Genomic DNA, 24962 nt, shown 5'->3' with positions numbered 1-24962 from the left:
TCCAGGGTTACGAATGTCCATTTCAGGGGATCTTGTCAATTCAATGTCAACTCTCACTGCTCTACCCAACATAAGCAGCTTGGTTGGAGTACTTACCATTTCTGGCGGTCAAACCGAAGGTAAATACATTATAAATGTCTGTACAAATGTTTGCTGTAAGGACTCATTTCAGAAATATATGCAGTGCTGTGTGTGTATATGAAGTCTCTATTTAAAAATAATAATGCCATGAAGAGTTTTTCAACTTTACAAATATCAAAGAGCAGTTAAACAAAAACACAAAGTGAGTATTTGTCAACCCTTTGCTCTCAGCACTCTCAGCGTTCTTAGTTCCACTTTGATACATTTTTAAAGGTTGTTGGCTTCTTAATTTTTAACATCTTAAATGAATGATTCACACCAAAATCATTATTTTGTCATTACTTATTTTGTGTCATTCAGAACCAAAACAAAGAAGTGGATTGTGTCAATCTTCTCAGCTTCAAATGGAGTGTGATAATATATCTCCAGGCGTCTCATGCTGCACATTTCAAGTGTCATCAAGTCATACGAATATTGTTTGGTGACAAAAAATGATCCAATATTTTATTACGTTTTTTACCTGTGTCATTTCTCTGCATTTTTGTTACCACAACAATCGAGTAGCTCTAGCAAGATATCCACATCGCATGCATGTGCACAGAAACGAGAATTAAACATAATAAAAATGTCTGGTATCCAGATAAAGCCCTATTGGCCATAAATGTGATCTTGGATCATTTTTTGCTAAGTTGGGATACAACAATAAAGCATCCAAGCTAGCGACCATGGCAAAAAACAAACTCGTCAGACAGCATCTTGATATGCACACATTAATATTTGAAACTGTGTTTCTGTGTTGTAGGAGAGCTCACACTTGTTATAGATGATGCTGTATACGGGTTAGATCTGACACATCAGAATAAGAGGAAGTCCAGGGAGGATCTGAGTGGGAATGAATATTTGCTGTGTGCACTTTCTACGGACAAGTCACTATGTGTGAACATCAGTAGTTCTACACAGCATGGGTGCAGGCGTCTGCACACCCAACTGTCTCACATGTTCCCTTGGCAACCAACTGCAGGTATGTTCAGAAGCATTATAAGCTATGGATATATAATGGAGTTCAATATTTCTCTCTCTCTCTCTCTCTCTCTCTCTCTCTCTCTGTATTGAAGAAGGGCTTCCATTTAACAGCAGTGCAGATGTGTATGTGAACTGGAACGAAAGCAGGATGTGTGCCGAAAAGAAGCAGCATGCAGGGGTCCGGGGTATAAGAGCCACACTGGAGCGACGTTCACATAACACAGAAACTACAGGACGTTCTCAGGTCAGGGACCCAGAGTAATTTGGAAAATGCAAACATTTTAATATTCATATTCTTATGTGTATTGTTTTTTTCTCCATAAAATTAATTTCTGAAAGTTAAAATGTTCTTAAATTAATATTTCATTAAACATCATTCTGCTTGTCTCTGTTTATTTTTAAAACACACCATGCGGTGCCTGCCGTATTCAAACATGCAGCAATAAACACTTGTGTTGGTTTAGCATGCGTTACTATCCATATGGTTGCCCCAGAAACCCTTTCAACACTTTGGGTCAGTCCTCGTGTTGTTGGAGGGAAATGCCTCTGATTCCACACTCCTCTCCTACGAGCAAAGCAAACTGAAGACAAAGAGGCTTGTTTTTACAGGTGAAGTACACAGAGGGGATTGACGCGGACCACCTGCCAGGGGTCTGTTCTGGACTGGACCGTGGACGCTCTTTGAAAGTACGTATGGAAGTGAGAACATTGAGGATTCTGTTCTATTTTTTATAAATGCAATGATCGTTCTGTAGAAGAAAGTGATTGTGTGCTGTATTTGCAATGTGTGATTAAAGGCTGTTTTTCTTGTAGTGCGGAATTAAAATCGCTCTTTCGAAATCTGAGAGTTTCGCATTTGATTTTCAAGGTCATCATAATGCCTCAAAGTACAGTATTTTTCTCTAAATCAAATATTAGTACATTATAGTGATCCACAAGCGATGTGCTACCCTAATGCATAAAAAATGTGCTTTACTTTAGCATCGGGCTTATGATCAACGTGTCCCACAACGTATCTGCTTTTAAGCCGTACCTACCCTTTGAGTTTCACTCGCAATCACAGGTATGACAAAAACAGTTCAATATTCTTATCAAAGCATCTTTACCATGAAAAGTAATTGTTTTATTTTTATGCACTTTTTTCTCACAGTTGAGGCATTCACTTTCTTCAGTTAAGTGTACAGCAGAACTTCTGGTTGGCGAGACTGCTTTGACTTTTGAAGGAGAGCTCACAAGCACAAAATCTGGCTTTAAGCAAGTGCTGGTGTTCAATCACTCAATACCACAGGTAATACAAAATACTTAGGACATAATATTTAAGGTAAAGCACGATAAGTGTACTTTTCATTAAGTTGAACACACCAACCAGCAAGACTATCTGTTTTCACATCAAAGACAATTAAAAGTGTATTAAAATTCAGATTTGGTTTTGCGTACCCTTGAATATGTTTTAATGTGTCATTTTCTTATTCATTAGTACGTAACTGCATGTCAGTAGGTTACATTCTGTTACGTAACACTCCTATTAATATGTGTTATTTTTACCACTTAGCTATCATTGCCTAAAACTATGACAGTAAGGACCCTCTTTGGTGGAAAGGGATGGTCTTACATTCTCACACACAGAGTGCAGTGGGAGAATCAGTCGACACCCAGCGACCGCTCAGAAGATGTCACACAGTTACATCATCCAAAAATGACAGGTGATATGTGACGTGTGCACATTTAAACAATAAAATGTGGACAAATTGAAACACATTAAAGAGAAGGGTATTTATGTTTTCACCCAAAACTGTACGACTTACTTTCTTCAAAATTCATAAAGGTTTTTTGAAAAATATTGGTGACTGAATAATGGCGGTACCCATTCACTTCTATTGTATGGAAACAAAAGCAATGCAAGTAAATAGGTACCGTCGTTGTTCGGCTACCAACCTTCTTCAAAGGGACATTCTAACAGAAACGTACATTATCTGTCATCGAACTGTTACAGTAAATATTTCATCCAACAAGTATTTCATCCATAAATTTTCTAGTTGTCTAGTAGAGTTGTTAAGTAAAGAAATGCCAATCATAAGGTTCTCAGATATATTTTACTTTATTAAAAAAACTCAATTTTAAATCCTGTCCTTGTCCTTAGACCTACAGCTTTCATAGTTTTGTTAATGTTAAAAAAATATTTAGAAAACAACTCATTCAAAGTTTAAGTCGTTATCATTCATATCAGTTGATTAGAAAATAGATTAAATATATTTTAGACAGTCCTGTCATGTTTACATAAAACTCAACATAAAATGTGTGCAATACACCTTTGGTATGACATCATTTGACTGAGGTGAAGCTGACACTGATCAAGGGTGAGTTCTGTCATTGAGTTGTATGATTTCCTCATGTTTTTTTTGAGGAGGACAAGCTAAAATGTCAGGCCCTGTCAAGGAAAATGTACGTTTCTAGTAGAATGTCCTCAAAATATATTTTGTGTTGTAGGAAAGAAAAAAGTCTTACAAGTTTGAAATAAGAAAAGTGTAATAATGGCATAATTTTCATGTTTATTTGAACTACTTTGATATATAACATATTGACTGTTATAAATAAATGACAATTCCTTCTATGACCCTGCTTTCTGACATTTCAAATGCTAAAATGTATAATTCTAGGAAAAGCTCAGGGTTGGGGTTTGGATCTAAGAGTAGAAAATAAAGCACAGAAAAAACTAGGAGATCTTAGTTTTGACTGGACTCTGTTTGGAAGCCATGAGGAGGTGAGTGTTTTCTGGTATAGTTTTGGTGTGTGTTAATGAGCACAATCTCAAATAGACGACGTCACTGTGTCTTGTGTGTTCAGGTCAAAGCTGGATGCTCATTGACTTTGGTGAGCAAAGAGAGTGAGACCTCATTACAGCACAAACAAGCTTTTACCTCAACGCTGTCTCACTTTCACATACACGCTATGTCACACGGACCAGCCTATGGAAATAGCCACATCAACCAGGTGCACAGTTTCTGCTCTCAGAAAATCTCAAAAACTCTTTCATGCACATAACTCAATATTATTATACTTTCACATTATTCAAAACGTGGATATATTATGCTGTCAAATACTCTTTTCATTAAGAAAAATACCATCTCTCACACGTTCATTTTCTTTAATGCTCTTCACCAGTTGAACTAAAAAAGCTTTATTCTCTAATGCTCTGCTTACTTATTCACTTTGCATATATCTGTAAATACACTCAGAAATAAATGTTTCTGTACAGGTCCGTGTTTCTTTGGATCAAGGAAAGCCTATAAATGTTTCTGTAACAGTGAGCAAGCAGTGGCATGATGATTCCAGCCGGGGTCAGGCTTGTGTTCTTTTCTCTCCGGGCCAGGTACAGTTTTCATGTTGTACACACACAGTTATTTTTTTTAATTATATACAACATTTAACTATTGTTAAAAGTGCATCTTATTGTTTTACTGCAAAAGAGTTTGTTGCAATAACTATATTGCTTTGTTTTGTACTAGTTAGAGTCAGTGCTTCCTATAGTGGAGATGGAGGGATGCTTCGCTGTTGCTCAGGAGGGAAAGGCCTACTCCCAAAACACAGAACTCAAATGGAAGGACAAGAGAATCACCCAAAGCATGAAATACCAGGCATGTTAAAGAGATTTAAAACTCCTTTACGTTTAATTATTTAAAGTTGTAACAATCTCAAATGTTTTGCTCTTGTTGTATGTGTATTTCAAGGAAGGGGTCAAAGGAATGCACACACTTCTTGTGGAGATGGGGGCTCAGAATGTCTCTCCATCTCCCTGCCCTTCTCACAGTCTTCTGACTCAGATACACACCAACCTGAGGGACCACCTGGAGCACCATGTTCAGCTAGGGCTATGTCCATCACAGCCTGTGAGATCACATCGTCTTTTTCTTCAATTAAATTACATTAACATTTGCTTAACTTCGATTCCTGATACTCCCTGTGGTATATTTATTTAGTTTCAATGTTCAGAGTGAATCTCTGTTACTCAGAAATATTACATTTGATGCCGTCATCTTGATTGATAACCGTATTGTTTTAGTGCCAGATAAATACTGTTTTTAAACTATAGTCATATAATCTGATATTTATATGAATTATATATTCATATACAGTAGTTTCCCTCTTGAATAGCTATAGTGTGGTTAACTGCTTTTTATTAATACATAGTTCACCAAAACATTTAAATTATGTCATCATTTACTTACCCTCTTGTCATTTCAAACCTTTATGACTTTCTTCCATCCACAGAACACAAAAGAAGATATTTTGATGAAAGTTGGTAACTGAACAGCACTGCCCCCAATTATTACTATTTACAAAACCAATGCGGGTGAATGGTGGACGGTTTACAACATTCTTCAAAATATCTTCTTTTTTGTTCTAGAAAGGAAAAAAGTCTTACAGGTTTGAAATGACAAAAGGGTGAATAAATGATGACAGAATTTTTCTTTTTGGGTGAACCATCACTTTAAGAGTATCGCATCTATCAAGCAAATGGCCTTCATTTAGTTTTATTAGTTTTTATTCATGAAAGTGATTATTTCATCCGAAAGTGAACATTATTTACTTACCCTCATGTCATTTTAAACCTGAATGACTTTTTTTCTTTCGAACAAGATGGTACCCATTCACTTCTATTGTAAGGACACAAAACCAATGCAAGTGAATGGGTACCACTGATGTTTAGTTACATGCTTCAAAATATCGTATTTTGTGTTCTGCAGAAGAAAAAAAGTCATACAGGTTTGAAATGACAAGACATTGTCCTTTTTGGCTGAACTATCCCTTTAAATTAATTGACAGTGTTTGTTTCTGACAGGCTTTAATCTGGTCTGGATCTCACAGAGTGAACTCAGGCAAGGAGATGTTATACACTCACACTCGTCTGTCTGTGTCTGGACACCCTCAACACAACATCTTCACACTTTCCCTCAGAAATATCAGCAGCAGTCAACAATTCAACTACTCACTGCTCACTGAGGTATTATGAAGGTGTCTCCTATTGAACATGAGTGAAGTTATGAATGCTCTTGAATAGAAAAGAAACTACATCTTGAATGCTTAAATTATAAGGTTGGTACCTCTTTGAAGTATGTGTGTGTTTCAGTGGCAGGTAGGAAACTGGAGTGTGGAGCTGGCGTGCAGTTCTGTATTTTCAGGCAGGAATGTTGAAGTGCAGGTTCAGGCGAGGCTAGACCGCAGTGAGATGCTGTGGCTGTGGGGGGCTCTGGGGAAACGCTGCCTACAAGTTGCTGCTGGATACGACAATGGTGATGATGCTACTTTATGACAACCTCATGAATTATTTGACCTGCTGAAGTAGTTCTTACCATTTGTATCATAAATTATTTGAAAAGTATATACTGTACTTTTGGTTGGTACTATTGATGTTGCAAATTGGTTATATTCCTTTTTGAGTGTTATGAATTTATGTAAATTATTTTGACGTGTGGATTTCTGCTTTCCATCAGAAACATCTGATGATATCAAAGTGGCTCTTTGCATGGAGGGTCATCATTGGTTTACCCTGGAGACTCAGAAAGGAGGGCGTGGCATTGAGAAGGAGACCCTCACTCTCATCTCTGTAGGAGCAGCCAATCAGAGTCTGCTGTTTCAATCTAAGGGATGCGGGGAATGCTTGTGGGCCACTGAGGTGAGAAGAGAAAGGAATTGTTACGTAACCCGCACCAGAACTGTAAATCTGGCACATACCCTATTAAACATAGTTGTTCAGGTCTGGCTCGATATCGTATCTTCACAGGCACGGCTCCAGCAGCTGGGATCCGGCATAAGGAGTAAACTTTTGGACAGGGTTCAGAGACTTCACCATCTTCTGTTAGCATTCAGAAGACAGGTTTGTTATAGTTCATATTAAACTATGTTTGAAATATGTGCAAGGAGTCGAAGGCTGAGTACGTTATAATCAAGAAATAAAGTTATATGGGTTTCAAATGGCATGAGGATAAGTAAATCAGGATGAACTTTCCTTTTCCGGTGTCGTTTCACTTTAAAATGGGGTTTATCTTTATTCATGTACTGCAGGCTGAAATATTGGCTTCCATTAGATCTCTACTGACCTTTTACTCTAGCAGAGTGTAACTCTGGGTTAAACATTTCTGGGTTATCTTAAAGGGATAGTTCACCCAAAAATGAAAATTCTGTCATCGTTTACTCACTCTCTTGTGATTTTAAAGAGTAGAGCATTTCCTTGGGAGGAAACCAGATTTCCTTTGATCTGGAGGCATTACATTGGTAATACTACAACTGTAACTGGCTTTTGTTCCTTTATGACAACATAAAAGTGAAACTCAAGTAAATGCAAAACGAGTTTATTCAAAAATTAATTATTTTATTAGTTTCCACAAATTTTTTGAGTTATCTTAACTTATCGAGGTTTACAGCCTGCATCGGTTTTGTGTCTATACAATAGAAGTGAATGGGCACTGCCATTGTTCGGTTACCAACATCCAACAAAGAAAAAAAGTCATACAGGTTCAAAATGTCAAGAGGGTGAGTAAATGATGACTGAATTTTCATTTTTGGCTGAACTATCACTTTTTAAAAGAAGATCATGAGAACAAAAATCATTCAAAAATTTGACATGTAGTGCAGGCTTCAGAAATCTTATGAATCTATGAAGCTCTAATATATAATCTATAAAACGAAATAAATATAATTTTGATCTGTGATATAAGTCTAAAACCTTATACTTTTAATATTGACGCCAATGCAATTTATCCCTTACGTACAGTCAAGGGACAGCATGTTGCTGCAGGAGCTGAGTGAAATCTCGCTGTCTATTAACCAACAAACCGAGACCCTCTTGCTCAGAACAGGAGCTCTGTGGAACACCTGGACCTCCAGCCCACTCCGGCACACTCTCACACACAGTATGCCACACACACTTCGACACCTCCGTGAAATGTCTCAACAGATCCAACTTGAACTGAGGAGTAAGTTCTCTGTACAGCTCATACTTTACTCTTAACTTCTGGTGATCTCAGGTTGTAGATGCCTGTCAGTAAATATTAAAAATGAATCCAGCTTTAATTTCTCTCAGGACCTTTGGCCACACTAGCCGGAGCGTATCATGATGTGACGGGGGAGCGTTTGGACACCGTTTGGCAGCAAGGAGTGGAGCTTTGGACCAGAGACCTGACCGAACTTCTGCCTTCAGTGCTTCACGATCATCACCTGAAGATGCCGTCGCTGACTGCACTGCAGATAGCGATCATCACTTTGGATATGGTAAGACAGATACATTTTTCTTTTTTTACCAGTCTTAAGTGCATTCTTGACAAATATCAGGTACAGTTTGTACTTGTCTTGAAGTAATGTCAATGTTCTCCAGGTGAGCCAGCAGACTTTTCAATGGATGGAGACCAGATTGGCTGCAATGCTGGTTGGACTCAGAAGACATCTTTCCCTTATGTACAAGTTCTCTGAAAGGTTTGCAAAAGCTCAGAAATGCATCTTATCGTGGGATATTTAAATCGTGATATGCTCACCCCATCAAAAGACATAGTTAAATATACATTTTTAGGTCAGTTGTTATGAGTATACTTGCATATGATTACATTAAGTTTTATATCTGTAGTCTCTGAAGCTGTGATAAAAATATGTGTTGACTTTACTTAAAATATGGTTTTTAAGCAAATTCAACTACAGGAGATTTTAAATATCTTTGTTGCGTTTACATAAATAAATGAGTTCACTTGAACTTCTTGTTCAACAAAATATGTATCATGAGTTCAATAAACTCACAGTGCTCATGTGGCTGTTCTAAAATTTTTGTTTAATTTACCTTAATGTTCATATAGCATAGTGAAGTATATTATTATGGAGAAGGCATTCGACTGTGTCCCTCGCGGCATCTTGTGGAGGGTGCTCCGGGAGTATGGGATTCGGGACCCTTTGCTAAGGGCTATCCGGTCCCTGTATGACCGGAGCAGGAGCTTGGTTCGCATTGCCGGCAGTAAGTCAGACTTGTGTCCGGTGCATGTTGGCTTCCCGGCAGGGTTGTCGCCGGGAGATAATAGCAAATGTATTGACACAACAGCAAATCTGCAGATAAAAACTGTTCATTTGGGTATTTTCACTGCACGCTTTAATTCCTCAAGGACTCTGCCAAGACTTTGTGACAGGTTAATTTATATGCTCCCTAAACTGTAAAAGCATTCTTCCTAAAAAAGATATTTAATGACATCATCATTTCTTATGTCTTTATATGTTTGGGCTGTTCCATAAGCATCTAAATGTGCCTGTGTTTGCAGCTTGGAGCATTTCCTTTCTTTACAAAAAGTTATTTTTGGATGTTTATAACATTTTTTATTAAATCTGCAGTCTGTACTTAAAAATAAAGGTTTAGTTCACCCAAATATAAAAATGTTGTCCTCATTTCTCGTCATTTCAAACCTGCATGACTTTTTCTTCCGCAGAACACGAAAGAAGATATTTTGGAGAAAGTTGATAGCCGACCTGCTCCGGCACCCATTCACTTCTATTGTATGGACACAAAACCAAGTGAATTGGTGCCGGACCTGCTTGTTAACAACATTCTTCAAAATATCTTCTTTCGTGTTTTGTAGAAAAATGAAAGCCATACAGGTTTGAAATGACAAAGAAAATGGTAACTAAATTATGAAAGAATTTTCCTTTTTGGGTGAACTATCCCTTTAAAAATAAAAAAAAATAGATTCAGAAGTTTCACAAACTTTGTGTGTTGGTCCAGTGAGGGTGAGGTTATTTTCAGAGTGCCGCTTCCCGTCGGCCCCTGGCTGAAGATGAAAGAGGCTGGTGTGACTGAGGTTCTTCTGGAGGAGTTTGTCCTGAAGCCACTCCTAGCCTTAAACTCTTTGAGTGCCACTGCAGAGCTGTACAGGCTGAAGAGAAGGATCATGGACAGTCCTGTCAACCGTGAGTATCAAGTATAATGTATTTCAAGCATCAGAGTTTCAGATGTTTAGCCAGCTAAATCCGAGCTCTGTTTTAACACTTATATGCCAAAGGCATGTTTTCCAGCTGTAGATTAGTTATTGAGTTAATATTTGGATTTTCCAGGCTAGGACGTGCTTTTTATTTTTGAGATTTCCTCACATCTGTGCTTTTATTCATCTGCGCAGATCAGGCATTTCTGGTGGCGGATGAATATTTGGTATCATTTGATGGCCACTTGTTAAAAGTTCCTGCTTCCTGTGATGTCATTCTGGCAGCTGATGTCGTAGAGAACACCTTCAGCGTGCTGCTAAAGTCTGACAGGTTCCGACGTCGCTCGCTCATGATCCAGATGCAAAACACAACAATTGCAGTTCACCCTAATGGAGAGGTGCATGATATTTGAATACTGGAATAGACAGTTTATGGCTTGATATAAATTTGACTAAAACGTTTTTTTAACCTTTTTTAGGTGGAGGTTAATTGCCACCTAACGCACACACCATACACAAACAGTGAAGTGACTATCAGAAAGGATATGAACTTGATTGAGGTGTCCAATGCGAAAGGAGTACGGGTTTCATGTGACCCTCATATGGATGTCTGCAGTTTAATTATAGATGCATGGCTTCATGGTAAGATCATTAGATTTGTTTGTCAAATCTTTGTTGATTGGTTTGGTTTGAGGCACTGAATTCCTAATATAGGTTTTATTTTGGCATGTGTATAAAAAAAGTGAATGAGAAAAATACATATGGGACAGAGGTTGCTGAACACGCTCCATTTTAAATCTTAATGTACTCTAAAGAAATTAATAGGTTAATACACTTAAAGAAACATCAAATATTTATTTTTAGTATGAATTGGGAGGAAACATGTGTAGTCAACTTTTACCGTACCTTTGTTTTCAGGTCTGTCCGTTGGTCTTTTAGGAACAAATGATAATGAGGCGGTTAATGAGCTTCCACTGCCAGATGGCTCCCACACACACAGCGTGACTAAGTTTACTCACAGCTGGCAGGTAGAGAGAGAGGAATTTACACCTGTTTAGCATATTTTAAGCTTTTATGTTTTTCAGTTTTTTGATTGATCATATAAAATCCAAAAAAAGGAAGCAAAGTATTGCTTTCATCAGTTGTGATGAGTTAAAGGGACAGCTCACCCTGAAAAGACAATTCTGTTATCATTACTCACCCTCTTGTCATTTCAAACCTGCATGACTTTATTTCTTCTGCAGAACACAAAAGTAGATATTTTTAAGAAATGTTTATAACCGAACGATTACAGTACCCATTGATTTGCATTGCTTTTGTGCATACAGCATAATAGACGTCAATGTGAACAACCATTCTTCATGTACATAATTTTCCTTTTTGGGTGAACTATCCCTTTAAGAATATTCAGCGAAAGGGTCTGTAAAATCCCAAAAGTGTAAAAAAGTACTCCATCATGCACTACTGTTATACTGAAGCCACACAAAAGTTTAAATTGTGGTTATTCACTGATCAGCTCTCAAATTTTCACACATTTTGTAGAAACTCATAAAACTGGTAATATGATTATTATAGCATTCTTGGAAGAACTGCCGTTAAAAGGACTGCAGGAAAATGTGCATATCCATCTCTGCTTGTAACCTACATCTCTTTGGATTTAATGTAACTTTATGACCCCTGTAGTTGGATTCCAAGTGTGTCAGCACATCAGGATTCTGTGAAAATGGCACCACGGACTCCCCGTCATGCAAATCTCTGTTCCTTTCCACCAGTTCACCCCTGAGTCCCTGTTTCAAAGTGGTAATTACTCTTGCACCCAACAGCACGGCTTTCACCAAGGTTTACATGCTATCTATTCCAAGTTAGTCAATATAAAGACCCCTGTGATTAGATGAATCAAAAGGCACAGAGTCCTGGGGGCATGAGAGGAAATCGACAAAAGCACAAGAGAAATAGTAAACAAGAGTGAAATCAATTTCAAATGGAGAATTCTGTCTCTGTACATGCATGTGTCAATCTGTCGACACCTTCACATCACGTTGATGGCTGCTCTTTGATTTTCCATTTCTTCTCATAGGTGGATCCTGAGCAGTTCATGCTGGCTTGTGAAAGATCCGAGTGCGAACGTGTTGGACGTGCAGATGTTCCTAAACCAGCCTCTTGTACGCTGGCCTATGCTTTTATTTATCTGTGTCACAGATACTATGTTCCCCTGGAGCTGCCTGTTCAATGCGGTCAGTATGCACAAATCTAACATATTACTCGGTGCAAATATGGCATCTATAAAAGATATCTAATAAGATATTACATAACAGCTGAATTAATTAGTTGCACTGATGCTGATTCTATTGATGGGGTGTAAGCTGACCCGTTTCACATACTTTATACGATATGTACAAAGCCTGTTATTATTTTACTGTTTTATTATGTAACCAATTATTTTTGGAGTCTAAGGGGGGAAAACCCCTAATTGATTTTTATGATTACAGCTCCTGTTATTGTTTTAACACAATTTCTAGTTTTCATCTAAACCTGGTGTATTTTTATATGTATTTCCAAATTAAATAACATAACTTTTTTAAGTGATAAACAAAAAATGTATATATTTCTCATGTATATTCCATGTACTGTATATTCTACATAGACGTGTGTTAGTGACCAAATCATGTCAATCAACAGTTTATTTTATGTTTCGGGTGTGCATTTTAGAATAGATCTAAAACATCAGCATATGATAACATAATACTTCAAATTTTCCTTTGTGAGTCTACAGTATGTGTGCATTAACTTCCTTTTCCTTGAGTCCTTGCTAATAAAGGTTTCCTGGTGTAGATTACCAGATATAAAACAATCTTCTGAGTTCTGTGTAAGTGAGACATGTGGGAGGCGTTTGGCTCGTGTTTCAGGTTCTGCTTTAACTTGGATGCATGACTGGCTATGGCTCTGGAATTGAAGAATGGCTGAAAATTTCCTGTTCTCTTTTTACACCGAGTGCTAATGGCAGGGCAAGTTAAGATCAGAGCCCTGCCAAATCGCTGTATGTACGTTTTGTGCAGATGTCGGTAAAAGTTATTTCTGGGGAGTCAATATATTTAATTTGCACTAGGTTCAAGTTTTTTTATTTTACAAAGTTAACAAAAGGTCATGACACACTGGTTGACTGCAAAGCATAGTGTCTATTTTTACGTTTTAGAAAATTGCTTATTGATATTATTTTCCAGTACAGCTCTTTATATCCAAAAGAACAAAACTGCTACTTTTCTTAAACTGCTGCTTGTATCCTTTAAAAAATTTTCAACGTATTTTTAGTATATCTATATTACAAATATCTGAATTAGCTTAATTAAACATCAATTAAGCATGTCATACACACAAACAAAGTATTTTGTAGTCTTTATAGATACAGTATACAAGAAAATTCATAATTAAGAAATAAACATCTCGACAGAATCAACAGTAGGGAAACTTACAGATGAGCATAAATTGTTATTGATGTACTTTTAATGTAATACAATATTACGTACAGTATTCCTATAATATTATAATATTCCAGATTCTCCAATAAAAATTGTAAAGTAATTGTGGTTTCTCAGCAGGATCTGACACATTCTGCAGGTTCTTACGTAATAGTTGCTGCCCTCAAAAAGAAGGATGCAGTACATAATACACACATATAGCGCCAAACACTAAACCAACCTGCTGACATACAAATTTCAGCGGATATATTAAAGAGCATGAATTCTCCATAAATCACTGGGCTATTTTTATTAAGAATAAAAGAGCATTTTCCAATAATATTCGGTCAATATGACCTGACAATGGATAGAAATATATGATGAGGGCTAGTAGTTAAAGCTTTTTCTTTATGTTCACATGTAGAACTCTGATATTTTTTGTGAAAAAAACATCTCCAGTCATCGAAGTAGAGGTCAGATGTCAGAAAATTAATTATGATTCTAAATTCACAGTCTGTCAACAAGGGCATTCACATTGACCACACCTAAAACAACCGTTTTCATACAAATCTATTGTAGAGATTATATAGTTAAGAGAAGGTAAGATTATATTATATGCCCCTTGCATGGGTTAAAAAATACAGAGAATGTTAAAAATAATGAAAAAGAGCCTTTGCCTGGACTGAATACCTCTAAATTCACTATAATAACATTTACAAATGGCAAACAGAACAACGGTTCAAATAGAGGAATTAACTCAGTCTTATGTAAAAGTTACACACAGATTTTACAGAAAGTAATACACAAAATGACTCCTTAGTTACATGTTAATGTGATCTGTGGTGCTCTGTAAAGCACCGTTGTGTAGCAACACATGTATTATTTGGGTTGATGTAGCAAGTGATATCGCTGTATTTTTTCAGCTGGTGGCTGCCAGGCCGGAAATGGCCCGCAGATCTATGAATCAGACATCACAGCAATACAATACAATACAATGGTAAAAAGCGAATAATACATTTCAACACCTTGTATAATCACATAGTTAAAATTATACAAGTCAGCACAATAATACATAGGGCCTTTAAGAAGGAAAAAAGCCATGAATCTTACATATTTGAATATTTTCCCTTGGTAGAAACATATCAACCAGCTGTGAAAATTACATACTACCACGAGGTTCACTGGTAAAGATTTTGGTGATTCAGCATAAACCATCAAACGTCAGCAATGGCAAAGCCAGCCAAGAATCACTGATATACAGTATATTTACAGACTAAACTATATGTTGATTTGATGTCAATGGTCATGATGCTAGGTATTCTTGAGGCAGTGGTGTCCCAGTCTCCAGCAGTGGCAGATGGTGTTGAAAAGCCTGCAGTGGCAGGAAGCACATGGGTCACAGCAGGGAGTGACAGAAGAGCAATTCTCCATCAGACCTCCACAGCGTCGGGCTGGAGTCTGGACTGCAGAAAGTGCCTCAGGTCTTGGCTTAGGCCTCTAGAGAGGACACAGGAGAAAAGATGTAGAGTAAAAAACAACTAATATTTGTAATAAAGTATTTTATGGTTAATATCTGCTGTTATAGAATGAATGATATATTGTGGCTCTTGCAAATATTGATTTTCCTTGGAGGCATGCCTCTACAAAAAGTATTAATACCTCTAAAAAAACTTTCGTATAAAACAAAAGAGTTTGCCTGGTTCCCCTTACAAAAATAAATAGTCATCATTTACTCACCCTGTTTTCATTTCATACCCGTATGACTTACATTCTGTCGCAGAACACTCAAGAAGATTTTTTAAAGAATGTTGGTAACTGAATACCCATTCACGTTTGTTGTATGGACCATGATATTGACACAAAACAAATGCAAGTCAATGGGGACCAAAGGATTTCTGTAACCAATATTTTTCTTAATATCTTCTTTTGTGCTCTGCAGAAGAAAGAAAGTCATACAGATTTGAAATAACAACGGGGTATGTAAATGATGACAGATTTGAAATATCTATATGATTGGTAATACAAATATAGGCTACACAAAACACATGGCTAAAACCATGGTTAATATTCCTACGATGGAAGTGACAGCCTTAGATGACATGTGATGAGTGGGACATACCACATGATGTCTCTGGGACAAAAAGCGCGTTCTGGAAAAGAGTCTCTTTGGTTTCTCCTGATTCCACACTCCTGTTGGACACAGACACCAAGTTGCTTTGAATTAGGACTTCAAACAAGTGCACGTTTGTATTTTTCCCATTTATAGACGTACCAGGGAGAGATTCACATTTAACCATGCCTTTGAAAATGACCGCAGACAAAAACCCCAGCAGGACTTCAGTGGTGCGCAGGACACGTAAGAGACAGATGAATGTGTGCCACATAAACAATAAAGCATCTTTCACAGGCAAGCTGCTGTGTGGCATTGCGTTACGAGACTGTGCAATACCGAAATCGGTTTAAGCGCATTAGTGACGTTGACAGCAGTTCAAAAACCTCGAGAAGAAAAGACTCTTTATGTCGAAATAATGACCATTTAAAGTATACCGGTGCGTAATATGACGCGTAAAAGCGTCCATCAGATTACATATCATAATGAAGCATCAGAACAATAGTAAGACATGAAACGTCATCGGATACCATTCATTGTATGTGATCAAACAGGTGTTTTGTCAAACACACGCGCACACTTACAACTGTATACACTGCAAGACAGAATAGGCTATTCTAAAAACATATAATACGACAGAACGTATATAGGCCTATACATAAAATATCATTGTATTTGCAGTAAAAGCAAAACCACAAAATGATTCTTGTATCACTGCAGGAACCAATTTAGTTTGTAACCTACCAAAAATATAATAACCAATGGTTAACACTCATTTAAAATATAAATCATACGTCACAGTTTTTAATGTCTTAGAAATATATATCTTCTCTTATGTTACCTGTTGTTATGGCAGAGCTGTGGGTAGCCGCGTCGTTTTCATGTTTTTTACGCACATCAATCCTGCTGGTTTCGCCTATGATAGAATGAACTGCTGTAAAGAACAAACAAATGATCAGAAATCCCCTCATGGTCGTTGGTCGTTGAAAATGTGTTCGATTGTTGCCAGGCTTCTTTCATAGAGCTCTCTGAGGTCTCTGTTTATTGAAGCTCATTCCCACCTTTTATAAATTCAGCAAACTCATCGACGCCCACTTTAAGAAGCACTCCTCATTCAGCTCAAGATGGAACAAAACCATATGTAATTGATGGGAACTTTATGTACTTGAAATAGAAGTTATACATGTTATCAGCTTGTCAAACTACATAATGTTAAAGGCTGATTAATTACAATTTAGTATAGGCCTATGTTAAATAATACAACATATTTAATATAAAAGCCTATATTGTTATCATGCATTTTGTTTGACCCTCTTATTTTGACAGTGATTTATTTTACTCATTGCCACTTCTCTTTCATGGCAAAATTGCTCAAGCAAGTTAGATTTGTGAATATAATTTGAGGGCAGTCATTTCACAGATTCTCTCGGACTGAAGTCTGGATTTGAGCAGGACTTCTGAAATCCTTAGGGTCACTTTCATGTGAATAATCTTCCAGGTCTGTACTGATCACAGCATCCCTCTCTAGATTTTTCTGCATTTAGGCTTTATTTGCTTTGGATGTTTATCGAGTGATTTATACTTTTCTATTTGAAATACACAAAGACACAAGTGAAACAGAGTATAGAGATGTAGTTATTTCACAATTTGATATAATGAATAACTATATGGTTTTTTATCAAACCATGGTGGTATTTTGAGACGTTGACATCATTTTTAACTCTAGAGGACACTGTGAGATCATTACTTTCCTCAGGAAAAACATCTGAGAAGCGGGAGACTCCAGTTTTATCTCCTCCTTGTGTCATTGCTGTCTATTAGAAACAATTGAGATATTTTTATTTTTTTATGTTTAATAGTGTAAGAAATGTCTGGATTTAATATTTTAGATCTAGACTTTAGTTTTACTAACATAGAGGTAACTTGAACTAAAAATGAACAATAACTCTAGTGTTTACAGCGACTCTTAAATTAACATAAATTTATGTGAAATCTACACTGTAAAAAAAAAACTGTTGTTTTTACAGGAAAAACCTGGCAGCTCTGGTTACCAGAGGATTCCTGTAAAAAATACAGCAGCACAGTAAATAACTTTACTGACAAAATATGTAAATTGATTTACAGTGAATAAAATCACGGCTGAATCACATTATGAAACTGTTAAGTCTACAATTTTTTTTGTTAATTTCACATAACTGTTGTAAAAAATACAGGAAATGGTCTATTTATATACATGTAATAATTGCTTATTGTGCATTAATAAATTATAAAATTAACAGGGAAATATAAAACAAAAAAATAATTTTAACTGCTAAAACAACAGTAAAACTTAGCATTTTAAATGGAGATGTTCTGTATATTATTCAAAATCTATTCATAATATGCTCTATTTTTGTGTTTTAATAATTAAGTTATTTTGGTAAATCTCAAATACATCTTGAGAAAAGACAAGAGAGGAAAAGTTCACTTGAGAAATTTATTTAACAGTCATCATCAATATTTGTAAACAATTGGATGCATTTATTTCCAACAAAGTTTTGAACAAAGTTTGTGTGCCAGGCACACAACAACACCACCCCACACTCTCCTTGTCTGGAATGTTACACAGTATGGCATAAATCTTATCCATGTAGACAATCAGGTGATGCCAACAGGCCAAGTTACAGGTTAGATCTGAACATTACCGCAAAGCAAGAACATCTTCACTAAACAAGCAGGTGGCAGACTCTATCAGAAAACATTAGTGCACCTTTAAGACTTTAAAACAATTACAACTAACAGTACCTCTTCTACAAAAGTCAGAGTCCACAGAAAGAGTCCATATATAGGCTTAACGCCACTCGTGATCGGAGAGTTCCTGTATCAGGGTGAGGACTCGAGGGTTCACGTTGAGACGACGCTTGGAGTTCTTATTCTCTACTTTCGTTCCTTTTTCTGGGTTTATCGAGAAAAAACACCTGTAGAATAAAAGCATGTTAATGATTAATTGATCATTACATTTTTTTTTTAAGCGTCAAGAAACAATATATACACACTTCCAGTCAAAAATTTGGAAAGTGTACTATTTTTGAAAGAAGTCTCTTCTGCTCACCAAGGCTGCATTTATTTAATCCAAATATAAACAGTAAAAACAGTATTATTGTGAAATATTTTAACAATTTAAATGAACTTTTCTATTTGAATATGTTAAAATGGAATTTATTCATGTGATCAAAGCTGAATTTTCAGTAGCCATTACTCAGTAGTCACATGATCATTCAGAAATCATTCTAATATGCCGATTTGCTGCTCAAAAAATATATTATTATTACTATTATTATTATCAAAGTTGAAAACAGTTGCGTAAAATTTTTCAGGATTGTTCAAAAGAACAGCATTTATCTGCATTATTAAGCTTTTACCACATTATAAATGTCTACACGGTTACTTGATCAATTTAATGCATCCTTGCTGAATAAATGTATACATTTCTTTAAGTTCTTTATCTCTTATTATTTTCATAAAAAAAGCACAATGTTACAAAAGCTTTCCATTTCAGATAAATACTGTTCTTTTGAATTTTCTATTCAAAGTATCACACACAACACTGATAATAATAAATCATCAAGCCATCATATTAGAATGATTTCTGAAGGATCATGTTACTAAAGACTGGAGTAGTGATGCTCAAAATTCAACTTTACTTAACACAGAATACAGTTTTTGTGTATTTTACAGCTTTTGTGTATTTTTAATAACAAATTCAGGCCTTGGTGAGCAGAAGAGACGTCTTTCAAAAATAGTACACAAACACACACGTCTGAGCCCGGCCGAGAGTCAGAGCCGGACCAAGACGGAGACTCAGGCCACACCCAGAGGCAAGGCCAAGAGTCAGACCCAGACTAAGACCGGGCTTGAGACCGGCTCTTAGTCTGGGTCTGACTCTCGGTCTAGAGTCCCGGACTTAGTTAAGGTACGGATTAAGACCAGGACCTTGGAGACAGACTCCAGGTCCCAGTTCTGAGAAATGAGTAAGCCATGTTTACTCACCTTTGAAGAAACTCCAGAGTTGAAGCCAGCTCAGATGGATAATGAACATTAAAACAGTAGTAGCTTCCGAACATGAGGCACAATGCAGAAATGAAGGAGGAGATGTTTGTGTTGATAAGGTTCCGATCCAGACTCAGCATGTACCTTGTGGAGGAATAGCAGGACTGTCCTATGAGCAAATTATTTAACAGGTTATATTAATAAGCGCTGCACTCACATGACAAATTCTATAAACCGTGCAATTAAAAAAAGAGAGATATGAAGACTTACCACAGACAATAACAACGGGTGTCAGAGGCACTTGCTCCAGTTGGACCTCTTCTGCCAGACATGTTTCTTCTACATGGAAGAACATGGACTCCTCCTTCTCATCAAAGTAGCTGAGCAGAAGCAGGATCATCTCTATCACATCACCTGAGCAGACACTCTGCAGTCCACGCACCCTCTGAAGTCTTGCATAATTCTGAAGGAACTTCTTGCTCTTGTTGACACAAACTGTGGTCATGTAGTCGAGAAGCCTTTTCCCCTTCAAATCCAAATTTCGTGTGAATGTCTCTTTGAGGTCAATCCCAGTGAGTTCAATGAAGTGGACTGACATGCCAAGTTCATCAAACCAAAACGGCCACTCCTCTCTAAGGCATTTGATACTTTTTCCTTGGTTGACAAGTTGACGCTGTGTGTAAAACGTGGACTTCATTAGACATTTTACCTCCTCTGGATTGGCATCAGAGTGTTGGAACATCTCCTTGAGTTTTTCCATCTTTTGCTGCTGGGTCTCTTGAGTTTCTTCAAGGGGCAGAAATTTTACATTCCATTTAATGCATCCATAAGTGTCCTGCATTGCTGCTCTCTCTTCTGATGGGATCTCGTCTGTGTCGGAGTCATCATTCTGATGTTTTCTTTTTCTTATTTTGGGTGTTGAAGTACGCCTCACATTTTCAATTCTGTTTTGCAACTGTTTGACAAGGGAATGGTAGCCTGTTCCAACAATATCGCCCTCTATAACATCTTGGAGAGAATTGGGATATTTTGCCACCATTTTTGTTGCAACGTCCGTTGAATGCTTTTTACCGACATGAGGGCATTTTTCCATCATCTCAGTCACAACAATCCGGACCATTTGCCTCCTTAGTTTTGGGCCTGGCCTTTTCCCCCTCTCTAAAGACTGCATCACTTCCTCAGGAAATTTACTCCATGGAATTTCAAAGTTGTCGTCCCACTGTGTGTCAAGTCCTGGGCTGCTGGAGGAGGTTGACAATGAACTTCGGGGTGAGACAGAGAGAAATGACAGCGATTGGGTAGCTGAGGCTTCCACAGATGATACTGAGCTGTTCTCGGGAGTGTGGTCTTTAAATTAGAAAAAAAATAACATTTTGATTCACACAGTACAACATTACACAATTCCCATGTCTGGGTTTGATTTTAAATAGTCGTGAGTAGTGTTTTTACTTACATTTCCGTTTCCAAACAGAAAGAAGCTTCCTGGCTTCTACAGGTCTTAATGCTGTCATCAAATCAGCCTCCGTTACAAAGCGTAGATCATCATACGTCTCTACTCCAATGGACTGCAAGTGCTCTTCCAGGATGTTTTTGTTAATTGCTTGAAGTTGTGGTAGGGCTTCCATGATGGCGACATCTAGGAAGGTTCGCCCTGAGTCGGTCATATTTGCACTGAAGAAAAAAAATTCCACCTTCAGACAGAAGAGAAAAAAAATGTACATACACTTGACAGGGCTGGGAAATGCATCAGGTAACACTTGTTAATGTCAAACTGTTTACAGTAAGAATTGAGCTTTAATTGGACTATTTTGCCACAATACTGTGTTTTAGTGGAATGACTTGGTATCCATCAAGAATGTATGATACCAAAGGATAGAAATCGGGCAGTTCATTAATGTTGATACACTGTAACCCAAGACTGTCCTTTGCCACAGAATACAGATGGTATTCTGAGAGGAAGGTGCCTTTGTGGATATCCATCAAAACATACACAGATGTGTCATTATGAATCAAGATGAGTAGAAGTTCACCAAACTCTATATCCTCATCATTTCTGTATACAAGAAAATTTCCTTTTTTATATGCAGTGCCCTTGTACTGAATGTCTGTGGTAACTGTGGTATTGCTTTCTGAAAAGGCTAACTCCCTGATTGCATGTTTAATAGTGTTACTGTATAGGCTGGCATAAAACGCACAGCTGTCCTTCACTTGCAGTAGTTTACTGCATTCTTGCCCAGATAAAAGATATGCCTGATACATCTGATGACGCTCTGACAAAGTTTGACATATGTTTTTGAAGTTTTTCAAGTGTCTGGCACATCTTTTAAAATAACTGTGTTTACTTTCAAACCTTAGCGTCCATAACCTAATCAATGGACCAAATTTCAAGATCAGTGCCGAATAATGCCGCAAATAGTGGTGCTTGGGTTTTAGTTGAATTTCAGGAAACAACGTCTTTCTCAACTCCAAATATTCTTGGATCAAAATGTCAAGATATGCTATCTGAGACAAGGAAATGTTTTGAGCACAAATAAGATCCACAATGTCTTTTAGCTGGAGAGCTAACTGCCATACTTCATCCTCATGGTTTTGCACTTTGTCACCAATCAAAACTGGTAGCAATCTCAAAAGGTTCCAGTTTTGAATGGCTTGCCCTGATAACTTGGCTCCGTCCGGGTTGACAGCACATGGCTTTGTGAGTGCTTCAGATCCTTTGTACTTTAACTGTTTGATGCGCCTGTTTAAGAGTGAGTATGTGAACCATTTTTTCTTTTTTATAAAGTTCTTCAGGTACAGAGCTAGATCATATGACAAGACTCCTTCAAAGAGGTCATGACCTAAACAGGGCGGGAGTCCAGGCTCGGATACGTGAAAAGACTCAAGGGCATTAAAGATAGAGTTTACCTTTATTCCTCTGACGCCTTGGATGTTTTCAGCCTGGAGACCAGCAACAGCTGCGTCATATGTCTCTGGGGTGCGTGGAGGACCACAGACATTCGGATCAGCCACAAACTCACTTCTTGTGATTTCACAGTACCTGCAAAAATATTGAGAGCGGCTGAAGTTCTCTGTAAACCCACCTATGAAATGAGAGCCCAAGTTATCCCCAGCAATACAGTAAAGACCTCCTTTTACTGTTTCTCCATCTACATATATTCCATCCGTCTCCAAGGATTTCAGATCTGCCAACAACTCTGAGAAAACTTTGGCTACTCCAAAACGCTTTAGGTCATTCTCAACACACAACGAGACTAAAAACATATTATCAGTATTTGAACGCAAATGAATGGGTAAATTTGCTACTGAAAGATAGACTGCAAGAACTTTGTGCGTCTTTTTAGCAGAACCCAGGGGATTCACAATTTCAAATGAGTCTTGGTACAAAACCAGTTTGAGGCTTTCAGGGTTTTCATTGAAGAACTGGTGACATTTGAAATTTTGGCCATCATATATATCCGTAAAAACCTCTACATCAGGATTTCCAAACTGCTGTGACTGTGTAGTCCTCCCTAAATGTGACTGTAAAAAGCTCTTCAGAGTTTGTGCCAGTGGTATGTAGTAAGCAAATTTTTGTGTCATGTTCTCATCCGTTCCCAATGCCACTTTTTGGGGTTCCGTGTATTTAAACAGTTTTGTGAATGTCTGATTTCTGGAGTATGTTGTTCTTAATTGTCCCTGATGACAGGCAGAGAACAAATCTGACTCTTTAATGCAGTCACATATTTTAGAGACTGCTTCATCTGATAGGCTCATATCATTTTTTAAAAAAGAACTTACTTTAGTTATTGTATAGGCTCGACCTAACTCGTGCACATTTTGCATTTCCTCAACAATAGTCTGTATAGTAGAGGCAGGAATAAGCAGCTGTCCTTGCAGTTTAAGGTAAAAGAGACACATGTTTCTGAGATAAGACTGACTTTCATTCTCTGGCATATCACTGGCTGCACTAGCTGTTGGCATGGCTTCATGTGCGTTTTCTGAATCATCTGTACTGGCAATGACATCTGGGGGCTGAGGGCGAGTTTCCCTGTACATGTTATCGATACCATCTGGGGAGCACGCTTTATGCTTCCTACACATGTGAGAAGTAAATGACGACTTTTTTGTAAACACGTGCTTACAACCACTTACTGGACATGATACAGACCTGCCCTCTCCAATATGATCATTTAAGTGAGACACTAGCTCTTTCACCGTGTGAAAATGGCGGGCACATAATGAAACTGCGCATTTTAAATCCGCAACAACAGCTATAGGAGCAGCTTGCGGTACATTGTGCACACGATAAAAATGGCCCTTGAAAGCTGAATAAGTGGTAAACGTTTGACTACAGTTGGTGCCAACACATTTAAAAAGACAACGGGGCTCATTCCTATGCACTCTGCAATGTAGTACATAGCCTTTTAATGTATACAATTTCTTTTTACAAAAGACACAAGCGATCATTTCAAGTGTTTTCCTGTGCTTTTCAGCTGAACGAAGTTATCACGCATTGATTTAGCTAGCTACTGGTCTTAAATATCGACTGGTGCTAGCTTACACCATGCGCTTTCAGCATTACATGTGACGCTTACCGTGCTAACTTCAAATTTTCCGATGGAACAGCAGCAGACCCTCTAGAAACTTAAAATTGTAGATTTGTACAAAAAACTTTTAAAATTAAATAAATGTTCCGAAGACTTCTGCCTCAGTTATAAGCTACTCTTGCTCGCTCGTTATTGACGTCAACCGCAGCAGTGAACGAAGAGCTCGTGCGTCTCCCGCGCCTCACGTCATTATCCAATCAGAGACGAGTTTATCTGCGCACTATGAAATTAAAAATTAGGCAGACTCAGTGCACAATGAGAAAAGACAAGTCTGTGGTTAGAGGAGGCAAAACAATGCTCAAATAATTATTAAAAACAGAAAACCAGTAGTCTAAGTATTACATTCAAATTTAAAGACTAAAAGAAACATAAAGCATACAAGGATTATGTTAGGACTAAACAGAAGTGTTACACAGGCCTCAATTATTATACACATACCCTTTAAATACAGTAGGCTACAAATAAATCATAAAGCGATGTTAGTGAAGGCACTGTTTGGTTGTTTAGCCTGTGATAGTGACACAATGCTCAAAGTATTACTTTTATTTTATCAATAGGCCTATAGAACACCAGTAGTCTAAGTATTACATTAAAGTTAGAAAGGTAGTTTAAAGACCAAAAGAAACATACGAAATACAAGGATTAGGACTGAACAGTATTACTTTGCATATCAATAATTGTAATTTACACTCTACAATATGCTACAAATTACTGAATTATAAAAGCAATG

The 24962-nt window shown here is 37.4% G+C and overlaps 3 protein-coding genes across 6 annotated transcripts; 1 reads left to right on the top strand and 2 right to left on the bottom strand.

Moving 5' to 3' along the window:
- The first annotated feature begins 1 nt into the window (after nucleotide 1).
- On the top strand, nucleotides 2–12843 carry LOC130418105 (uncharacterized). The gene is made up of 26 exons (XM_056744069.1): nucleotides 2–119; nucleotides 884–1102; nucleotides 1197–1348; nucleotides 1714–1791; nucleotides 1918–1991; nucleotides 2086–2167; nucleotides 2255–2392; nucleotides 2657–2807; nucleotides 3762–3865; nucleotides 3949–4095; nucleotides 4361–4474; nucleotides 4611–4739; nucleotides 4833–4991; nucleotides 5945–6106; nucleotides 6233–6395; nucleotides 6597–6778; nucleotides 6887–6979; nucleotides 7877–8078; nucleotides 8186–8373; nucleotides 8477–8574; nucleotides 9857–10041; nucleotides 10248–10450; nucleotides 10532–10694; nucleotides 10971–11080; nucleotides 11736–11852; nucleotides 12130–12843. The coding sequence occupies exons 1-26, from the start codon at nucleotides 14–16 to the stop codon at nucleotides 12304–12306; spliced, it is 3696 nt and encodes a 1231-aa protein (XP_056600047.1). The 5' UTR covers nucleotides 2–13; the 3' UTR covers nucleotides 12307–12843.
- Nucleotides 12844–13599: 756 nt separating this feature from the next.
- Nucleotides 13600–16633, bottom strand: asip2b (agouti signaling protein, nonagouti homolog (mouse) 2b). The gene is made up of 3 exons (XM_056744071.1): nucleotides 16459–16633; nucleotides 15627–15697; nucleotides 13600–15004 (listed from the first exon to the last, which is right to left on the bottom strand). Exons 1-3 carry the CDS (start codon nucleotides 16586–16588, stop codon nucleotides 14819–14821), a joined length of 387 nt encoding a protein of 128 aa, XP_056600049.1. The 5' UTR covers nucleotides 16589–16633; the 3' UTR covers nucleotides 13600–14818.
- A 1512-nt stretch (nucleotides 16634–18145) lies between these two features.
- On the bottom strand, nucleotides 18146–24962 carry LOC130417902 (uncharacterized). 4 transcript variants are annotated; one of them, XM_056743753.1, is made up of 6 exons: nucleotides 24221–24962; nucleotides 22551–22683; nucleotides 21100–21337; nucleotides 19917–20993; nucleotides 19647–19815; nucleotides 18146–18574 (listed from the first exon to the last, which is right to left on the bottom strand). In XM_056743753.1, exons 3-6 carry the CDS (start codon nucleotides 21308–21310, stop codon nucleotides 18448–18450), a joined length of 1584 nt encoding a protein of 527 aa, XP_056599731.1. In that variant the 5' UTR covers nucleotides 21311–21337; nucleotides 22551–22683; nucleotides 24221–24962; the 3' UTR covers nucleotides 18146–18447. The 4 variants fall into 4 exon arrangements, with proteins under 4 accessions (XP_056599731.1, XP_056599732.1, XP_056599729.1 ...); XM_056743754.1 differs by having other exon boundaries at nucleotides 21100–21317; XM_056743751.1 differs by having other exon boundaries at nucleotides 22551–24962.

The sequence above is a fragment of the Triplophysa dalaica genome, chromosome 3 (assembly GCF_015846415.1).
Source record: "Triplophysa dalaica isolate WHDGS20190420 chromosome 3, ASM1584641v1, whole genome shotgun sequence".
Taxonomy (NCBI): domain Eukaryota; kingdom Metazoa; phylum Chordata; class Actinopteri; order Cypriniformes; family Nemacheilidae; genus Triplophysa; species Triplophysa dalaica.
This window is presented reverse-complemented; position numbering and strand designations above follow the sequence as displayed.